At 60.0% G+C, this 8,819-nt stretch overlaps 2 protein-coding genes across 2 annotated transcripts in view; one reads left to right on the top strand and one right to left on the bottom strand.

Moving 5' to 3' along the window:
• CCDC61 (coiled-coil domain containing 61) overlaps positions 1–3,965 on the top strand; it is a 24,607-nt gene extending 20,642 nt beyond the window's left edge. The window contains exons 6-14 of the mRNA XM_012653508.1: positions 741–951; positions 1,030–1,112; positions 1,749–1,912; positions 2,001–2,080; positions 2,410–2,551; positions 2,633–2,711; positions 2,882–2,936; positions 3,433–3,505; positions 3,649–3,965. Of these exons, the coding sequence (XP_012508962.1) occupies positions 741–951; positions 1,030–1,112; positions 1,749–1,912; positions 2,001–2,080; positions 2,410–2,551; positions 2,633–2,711; positions 2,882–2,936; positions 3,433–3,505; positions 3,649–3,746 (985 nt within the window). The 3' untranslated portion in view covers positions 3,747–3,965. The remainder of the gene's footprint in view (positions 1–740; positions 952–1,029; positions 1,113–1,748; positions 1,913–2,000; positions 2,081–2,409; positions 2,552–2,632; positions 2,712–2,881; positions 2,937–3,432; positions 3,506–3,648) is intronic.
• A 77-nt stretch (positions 3,966–4,042) lies between these two features.
• Positions 4,043–8,161, bottom strand: PGLYRP1 (peptidoglycan recognition protein 1). The gene is made up of 3 exons (XM_012653507.1): positions 7,843–8,161; positions 5,247–5,368; positions 4,043–4,731 (listed from the first exon to the last, which is right to left on the bottom strand). Exons 1-3 carry the CDS (start codon positions 8,130–8,132, stop codon positions 4,556–4,558), a joined length of 588 nt encoding a protein of 195 aa, XP_012508961.1. The 5' UTR covers positions 8,133–8,161; the 3' UTR covers positions 4,043–4,555.
• Between the last annotated feature and the right edge of the window lie 658 nt (positions 8,162–8,819).

The raw sequence follows: 8,819 nt of genomic DNA on the forward strand, positions 1-8,819 counted from the left end.
CTTTTGAAAATAGAAACATATAATTGTAATTCTCTTTTATAAAACAGAACATACTGAACATATTGTTCTGCACTGTTTTAAACTTATGGCAGTCACTTGGTGACTGGATATATCCATCATAGTCATGGATGTAGGCAGGATATAGACATCATCCTCATTCCTTTTTACAGTTGGGGGTACTCAGTTGAGTAGCTGTGTCAGAAATTCAACTAATTCTCTGTTGATGGACATTTGGCTATTTCCACTCTTTTGCTATTACAAATAGTGCTGAGAATAGCCTTGTGTGTACGTCATTTGCTCAAGGAAGGATTTTGAGCATGGTAGTAACCTGATCAGATTTGCATTTTAAAGAGAGTCCTCTGGTGAGTGGGAGATGGGCTGGGAGGTGGGGGAGAGGCAGGCCTAGGCTTTCAGGGTGTGGACAGATTGATGACATCTTTTAGAGTTGGAACCTACATGGCTGTGTTCCCATCGCTCCACCCTGCACCAGGGGAGTGTGTGTGTGTGTGTGTGTGTGTGTGTGTGTGTGTGTGTGTGTGATTTCCTCCAGGTGGTATGGATGGGAGTGATTGATGATAAGACTTTGCCCCCCATCCTTGGGGGCAGCTGGTAGTGATGAGGTCTCGTTTCCCTTTCGTGGGGGAGGTGAAATGATACCCCAGGAAGGGTATGCAGGAGTGGGGATAACCAGACCGTGCCCCTCTCTCCAGCTCGCTCGCCCTCCCTGCGTCCCTCTCCAGGGTGTCGCGCTTGGCGTCTGAGAAGCGCGAGCTGGAGTGCCAGCTGGGCCGATCGCGCGAGGAGGCTCTGGCCGGCCGGGCGGCGCGCCAGGAGGCCGAGGCGCTACGGGGACTGGTGCGTGGCCTGGAGCTGGAGCTGCGGCAGGAACGCGGCCTCGGGCACAGGGCTGCGGGTCGCCGCAGCCAGGACTGCCGCCGCCTGGCCAAGGAGGTGAGGGGACTGGGCGGCCGGTGGGGCCTGGGCCTCAGCCTCAGCCCGGACCTCTGCATCCCTGTCCCCTTCCGGCAGCTCGAGGAGGTGAAGGCGTCGGAGCGGAGCCTGCGCTCGCGGCTGAAGACGCTGAACAGCGAGCTGGCTCTGTACAAACGGGGGTGAGAGGCGGGCTCCGAGTGGGCGGGGCCTGGGGCTGGGCGGGGCCTGGGGGAGAGGGTGGAGTCTGAGGGCGGATGGGCGGGGCCCGAGTAGGATGGAGGAGGCGGGCGCGGCCCGAGACTGGGCGGGGCCTACTGGACTGCATGGAGCTTAGGGAGAGGCCGGGAATACTGTACGGACCTGCGGGGAGATGGGTAGGTTCTGATGCAGCATTCAGGAGGCGGGGCCTGGAAAGAGGCCGTGGGAAAGGGGCGGGGCCTGAGGTTCTTGAGCGGAAAGGGTGCGGCCCAGCAGATGGGGATCAGGGTGTCATCTGTTGCGATTTATTGGGGTGGGCGGTAGAAAGTTGGGAAAGATTTCCAGGGAGCTATGTGAGACCTCGGGAAGAAGGGTCTGGTGAAGGGAGCGTGTTGAAAGGAGGTAGGGAAATGACAGTTTTTTTGGGGTGGGTGGGGTCTGTGGGGCCTGGGGTGGGGCGCAGTCTGGGGGAGGGTCGTGGGCAAGCAGGAATGTCTAGGAGTTGACAGGGGATGGGCCTGAGCGTTGAGAGCAGAAGGTGCCGCGGGTCAGGGAGGAGGCTGTGATTGAGGTTGTCCAGCCTGGCAGGAAACTGACGGCTGGTCCTGTGGTCCCAGGAGACGGACTCCACCAGTGGTACTGGCCCGGGAGGACCGGGCTTCGTCGTCCCGTGAGCGCTCCACCTCTCGCGGCCGTGGAGTCACTCGCTCCTCATCCCGGGAGAGCGGCCGCGGAAGCCGGGGTCGGGGCCGCCCTGCCCGCCCCTCGCCCTCACCCACAGGTCTGTACCCGCCTGCCCCGCCCTGAGGGGAGGTGGATCCTGTGACCCCAGTCTCCTCTTCTTTCCACACTTCCCCACCCTGTCCTAGGTGGTCGCGCGCTCCGTTTCGACCCCACAGCTTTTGTGAAAGCCAAGGAAAAGAAGCAGAAGGAGATCAGGATGAAGTTAGTGCCCACTCCACTCTCACCTGCCTTCATCCTGCCCCGGGACCCGGCTCCCTCACCTGTTCGGCTTTCTCCCCACCTGCCATCACCTGTCACCTGCTCCCCTCTCCCCTTCCCACCACCTGCTCTCCTGACCCCGAGCGGCCCTGTTTTCTTGTCTCTCCCACCCGCACCTGGTCTGTGTCCCCGCTTGCTTTTTTTCCTCCTGGACCCGGTGATCGCAGGTGAGTCACCGGCTCTGGTCTTGACCCACAGGGGCGCAGCAACGCCCTGCCCCACGTTAGTCTGGCGCACAGGCGGGTGTCTCCTTTCCCACTTCCCAGGCAACAGCAGCAGCAGCGGAACCGCTTGGGCAGTGGAGGAAGCGGGGACGGTCCGTCTGTCTCATGGTCTCGGCAGACCCGGCCCCCTGCTGCCGTGACTGGCTGTGGGGACGCAGCTAACCGCTCCCGAAACAGAAACCGCAGCTCCTCCGGTAACTGGGTTGAGCTGGGGGCGGGCGGGGCGGGCCGGCGGGTGCGGGTGGCTCACATCCTCCTCCTCCTCCTCCCGCCAGTGGACAGTTTCCGCAGCCGCTGCTCCTCCGCCAGCTCCTGTAGCGAGTTCGAGGACTTCTCAGAGTCGCTCTCCAGAGGGTAAAACTCGGACTGGGAGAAGGGACTGAAGGGCGTCTGGGGAGACTGGAAATGGTCTTTTGCCGGGGAATTGGGTGATGGAGGCTGGGGACCTTGAACCCACAAAGGTGGCAAGGTGCGAGGAACCAAAGACTCCCCACCATTGGTCCTTGGTTACTCCCTTATCCCAGCGTTCCTCGCCGTGGGAAGCCGCCTAGCCCCACACCCTGGAGTGGGTCCAATACGGTGAGTGTCTTTGCTCAGACCTTGGAGGAGGAAGGGGTAGTAGCATTAAGCCCCTGGAAGCCAGCTGTCCCCATTTCCCATGATTCCATCCTGGGGATCATGTCGCAGGGGTGACTCTGATGTGTCTCTGGAAACAAGGTGTTTTGAGACCCGTGGATTGGAGGTGGGAACAATGAGGGACACAGGATCCTGTTTAAGGCTCTGGCTTCAGATCGTCAGGTCTTAAAACCTGGCTCCTACCGCCTGCGTGACTCCAGGTAGTTTATTAGCCTCTCTCTAACTCAGTTGCTTTGTTGGTTAAACAGGGATGGTAATAGTGTCACTTCAGAGAGCTCTTGTGAGGACGCAAGGAGGTTATTTTGCATATAGTGAATGTTCAGTAGGTGTCAGGCCTTATTTTTCCTGAAGGCCTTAGGTTCAGAATTTGCAGTGGGATTTGGGGGGCAGGAATAGAGGGAGGGTGCCTGACCCCCTTTCCTGCCTTCCCCGCCACCAGAAGTCCACCCCCTTGGAACGCAGCCACCATCAGAGACGCCTGGCCAGCTCGGGTGGCTGGGTCCCCATCAAAGGTGAGTCTGGGACTCCACATCTCCCCCCTACCATGAGCCCCAGAACCCACTGGGACACTAATGAGGGCACTGGTATTGGGCCCAGGAGCTCCCTGTGGCTTCAGTCCCCTTCGAGCCCCCCACACCCATGCCTGCTCTCACAGAGTACAGCTCGGACCACCAGGCGGCCGATATGGCCGAAATAGACGCCCGCCTGAAGGCCTTGCAGGAATACATGAACCGACTGGACACGCGGTCGTGACCGTGGACAGGGGGTGCTGCCCCTCCACCCCCCACCCTCTGCTGGGTATGGCATGGGGGGCGGGGCCAGGGTGGCCTTCCTGCCCCGCCCAGGCTCCACCCCTCCTGGTGCACCTGGGGTCTCAGGTGTGTGAGGCCCTGACCCGATCTTCTGCCCAGGCAAGGCATGCTGGGAGAGAGGATATGTGCATTTTGTAAATAAACATATTTGCCTTTGGGACCCCTCAGCTTATGACCGAAAGGTGAAGGTGGAGTGAGGAGAAAGGAAGACTGGGGGTGTAATTGGGACCTGAGTGCACTTCTGGGCACGTCTGTGACTAGGAGCCATATTGGGAAAAACTCCCACACTCTGTAAAGCACTGCAAGGGGGGACCCGAGGGGTGGTAGTGAGCAGCCTGTCCCCAAAGGAGTCCAAGCAGAGATTCTGCATAGATGTCTTTGGCTGTGTCGGGGGAAAAGGGTGTCTTGCAGCACGGTTCCCTGCCTGGGAGGACCCCCAGCTGCTGTCGGTGATATCCAGGCCGACTCGGTGCTGATTCCTGGGCTCTGACCTGAGACCTCTGGGTTCTGAGCTGTGATGTTGCTTTCGAGCTGGGATCTCCGGGGTCTTGGTTCAGGGTCGGGGCCTCTGGGTTCTGAGCACCAGTGAGGAGAGTGTGGGGGGGAGATGGGATGGCTGCGGTCTTGGGGGAGGGGGAGAGAGAGGAGGTGTGCTCAGGAACACAGCTTGAGCTGCGCCTTTATTGGAGGGGGAGGCGGTGGGGCTTCTGGCCAGGGGTGGAGAGGCACGGGGCGCCGACGAGCAGGTCCTCACTCGTACTGTGGCCACTGCTGGATGATTCTGTAGAGCTGGTCTCCTGGGGACAGCGTCTTCTGCACATCCCGGTGTCCTTTGACCTGATAGTCGGGTCTCAGGACTCCCTGAGCCACACCGCAGGCCAGCAGATTCTTGGCTGCCCGGAGGGCCCGGGGTGGGGGCACCCGCTCTGGAGGAGGCAGAGAGAGGAGTGAGGCCGGGGCTTATAGAAGGGCAGAGGTAGTGTGGGGGCGTGGGTACAACTGCGCTCCGAGCTGGACTTAACCTGTTTGTGCTTCAGTTTTCTCATCCGTGAAAACAGAGCATAGTGGCACCGACCCTCCCACATTTTACCCTTTGGGAGGGTCAAATGAATTATTTTGTGTAAAACCCACAGAACGGTGCCTGGCACAGAGTATTGGCTGTCGTAGTGGTTATTTATTGCTTATTCTCCCCCCTCTGTCCCCAGACCTCTGGGTCCTACCTGCAACAATAGCTGACACTGGCCAAGCACTTCTTAGGGTGCCATGGATTGGCTTGAGGATTCTTGTATCACCCAGTCCCCACCCTTACCGTGTGTTTGCAGATGGAGGAAATGAAGCCCACAGGGCTTGGAGATGACAGAGCCTCTCGGCCGCCAGCCACCATGCCATGCCATCTCCATGCCCCTTGTCCACCCCCCATCTCTGCTGGCTGGCCACTCACCCATGTAGTTGCCCATGAAGGAGATGCCAATGGACATGGCGTTCCAGTTGGTACCCGCGTGGTTGCCCTTGGTGTGCCAGCCCCGGCCCTCATACACGAGCCCATCTTCTCCGATCAGGAAGCTGCTCGGGGGAGGTGGGGGCTGGATGAGTGAGGGAGGGCTTCCTGGGGGAGGACCCCTGCCCCCTCTTCCCCTCACCCCACCTCCGTTCCTGCCATGCACACACAATTTCCCCAACATCCTCCTCCTCCCATCATTTTCCACAATAATAGCAATGACCGTGACCCTTCCTGGAGCCCCTGCCATGTGCCAAGAACAGGTCTGAATGTACCTTTTTAATCCTCACAGCAACCCCGGGAGTCAGTACCCCTCCCATTTTATATAGAGAGTCAGAGTGGTGGAGTCACCTCTCCAAGGTCACACAGGGGTGAGCTAGGTTTCTCAGCCAGGTCTCTGTGACTCCCACCCATGTCATCTTGTTCCTTGCTCTTTCCTGCCTCCCTGGAGGATTTGTTGAACTCTTGCTTTGCCGAACCCTTACACGACAACCCTCTGAGGTAGGTACTGCTCTCATCCCCATTTTAAGCTTAGGGAGCGGAGATCACAAAGCGACGTGATTTATACAAGGTCCTCAAAGACCGATGTGTCTCAGAACTGTGCCCTCACCCCCTCCTGCTGCCGGCCCTCAGGGTCCACTGGGGCAACAGGATCAGGGACTCAAGATTGGAGTCACAACCGGGTACAGAGCCTGGAGCCCCAGCATCTGCCTGTTGGAGGTTTCTGATCTTGCCAGTGGATCCCTGAGACTCATCAAGCGTGTCTTGATGGGGCGAGTCTGACTTGGCGCATTGGCGTTAACCGGAAGATCAGCATCTCGGAGCGGCAGCATCTGCCGACTCAGCTCCAGATGCGCAGAAAGTTGGAACCTCTGAGTCCTGAGTCCCGAATCTGCCGCTTAGGAAGCCAGCTCTCAGAATCTGGCTCTGAGGGGACCAGAAAGACCACAGTGATGCCAGCTGCCACCTTCCCAGCCCCTGGCACAGGGAGTCGGTCCTCCCTTGTGTTTGTCACATGGACGCATCTAAGTTAACACGCAACCACCGTACAGTCAAGAAAGAGCCGCATTCAGCAGGCTCAGAGAGCAGGTGACACGACAAGGAAAGGGGATTCGGAACGTTAGAATCAAACTCTGAATCCTGAGAGCTGAGAAACGGACTGAAGTCTGCGTCTCTGTACGGTGGTTTAGACCAGAGGCTGCATCACTGGTGGGAACGCTCAGCGTTGGGGCACCTGACTCCTGGAAGCAAAACCTTGGAGTCGGAGCCTTTGAATGATAACATCTTGAGCTGGAAGAGCTGGGGATGCCCACGGAGGCTTCTAGACCTTTCTGAGTGGGGTCTACTGAAGCGGCCTGTGGGGTGGGAGTTGGGCTCCTGCGTGTGCAGTGAGCGCACCAGGCGATTCTGGGGCGTTCCGAGGGCTGAGGGCCTGGAGGGTTCGCTGTTCCCTCTCGCCGTGGGAACCCCCCACCCCGGCTGGACCCAGCCTGTTACACTGAAGAGGGAGCTGGCGGGCGGGGGCCCTGGAAGCTGAGCTAACCCCACCCGGAGGCCTTGTTTCTGCCCTCACTCCCCACGGCCGCCAGGGGGAGCCTCATGCCCAAGCCAGAGCCCTCCTACGGCTCCCGTTTCAGAGAAAAACCAAAGTCCTTTATTCGTCGCACTCCCCCAGCTGTGTCCCCCACCCCGTGCTGCAGGCTGACCTGCGCACTCGGCCACGTGGCCTCTGCCGGCCCCCCTGCTTCCCGCGCTCCTCCCTCCGCTCCCCTGTCCCGGAGCCAGCTCAAAGCCAGTGTCCCAGCGAGGCCTTCCCTTACTCCACCCTTTAAAGGTGCGCGCGTGGGTCTGGCTGCATTTCTGAGGCCACCTTTCGTCACCCTGTTCCTTTTACTATGGCTCTGGCACCATCTGAACTCATCTTGTTGACTTGGCTTGTTTCTCGCCTCTTTCTCCCTGTTGGTCTTTCAACCCCGCAGGGCTAGAGTCACACCGTCCACGGCTGTCTCCAGGCCATGGGGTGCCTAATGTCAGCCCCTGGCGTTGGGGCTCCTGTGACCCGCCAGGTGGTATCCTAAGTGCTTTGCACGTATTGGCTCGTTGACGACCAGGCTGGTCGCAATCCCGTGGACTTTGCGGAGGAGGAAGATGAAGCTGAGGGGACCTGCCCCAGGTCTCAGCCAACAGTTAGCTGAGCTGACGCTGGAACCTGGCGCCGTGCTTCCTCAACCTGGCTTTCTGCCTCCTAGCAAAAGTGCCATCCTTTATGGGGTTCTTTCGTAATGTGCAGCAGACACCTTGGGGGGTGTGAGGCAAAGCCTGCCCTTCCTCCAGGGGCCCGGGTTCGGAGTTCAGCCCTTTCCCCCTCCTTTATAGCATCTTTGTGCTGCCTGCGCCTGCTCGGCCCTATATGGCGACCCCGGGGAGACCCCGGGAGGTTGAGGAAGCGGCGCAGGCTGTCCGCCAGGCGGCTACCGCGCGGGGCACAGAACCGGTCCCGCGGGCTGGCGCCTGCACCCTTTGCCCCCTCGGTACTCACTTGTAGGCCACGTCACACCATTGCAGCGTCTGTGTGTGGTAGTGCTGCACGTTCCGGACCTGCTGCAGGCACGAGGCCGGGGAGTCACAGGTGCTGCCCGCCGTGTGCGACACCACCACGTAGAGCACTGGCAGGCTCAGGCGCTGGTCGCAGTTGGACTCCTGGGCCCTCCACTCGCTCCGGGGCACGATGGGGCCGCAGCAGGCCGGGGCTTCTGTCTTCTGAGCCGCTCCTCCGAGGGCGAGGAGAGCGAGGAGGGCCCCGGCGAGCAGCGCGCGGCGGCGGGACATGGCGGGCAGGGCGCGCAGGGACCGCTAGGAGCGCGCAGCGGCCCGGCCGCCTTTATCTGCCCGGGGCGGAGCGGCGGGATCGTCTTGGTTAACACCCCGGCGGGACTTCCGGGGCCGGTCACGCGGGACCTCAAACTCGGTTTCCTAATCTGGCAAAGCCAGAACAGGATGCGGTGTGGTTGGGGATTTGGGTCAGGTGGGGAGGCGGATCAGCCGGGAGGGATGCACAGAACCCTGGGCACTTCGCCCTCTGGTTTCTGGAACACCCGGGGCTTGGATCCCTTGCCCTGCTTTGTCTGTCCCCTCATTGGGGCACTGAACAATTCAACGGGAACTTACACCCGAGTGAGAGGCCCGGGGCGTTGACACATCTCCTTCCTGCAGGGATTGAGGTAACAAAGGTGCCCATTTTAAAAACACTTCCTTCTCCCAGGCCCAGGCCTGAGGACATTTACCCCTTGCCCCAAACTGGAGAGATGAGTATCAGGAAACCCATTTCACAGTTGAGTAAACTGAGGTTGGGAGAGGGGAAGTCACGTGCTGAGACATGGGAGGTGGTAGAGCCTGGTGGTCCCAAGCCTGGATTCGGAGCCAGGCTGCCTGCACGGGAATCCTGGCCACCTTCTAGTGTGCGAGCCCCAGAAAGTGCTTTCACCTTTCTGTGCCTCCGTTTCCCCCGCCTGCCGC

Source organism: Propithecus coquereli, unplaced genomic scaffold, assembly GCF_000956105.1.
Source record: "Propithecus coquereli isolate 6110/MARCELLA unplaced genomic scaffold, Pcoq_1.0 Scaffold42, whole genome shotgun sequence".
Classification (NCBI taxonomy): domain Eukaryota; kingdom Metazoa; phylum Chordata; class Mammalia; order Primates; family Indriidae; genus Propithecus; species Propithecus coquereli.

Excerpts from the sequence above, each read along its gene's own strand:
- PGLYRP1 (XM_012653507.1), bottom strand. The coding sequence starts at position 8,132 with ATGTCCCGCCGCCGCGCGCTGCTCGCCGGGGCCCTCCTCGCTCTCCTC. Across the intron at positions 5,369-7,842 it reads TGGTGTGACGTGGCCTACAA|CTTCCTGATCGGAGAAGATG; the intron begins GTGAGTACCGAG and ends TCCCCCGAGCAG. Across the intron at positions 4,732-5,246 it reads CTTCATGGGCAACTACATGG|AGCGGGTGCCCCCACCCCGG; the intron begins GTGAGTGGCCAG and ends TGCCTCCTCCAG.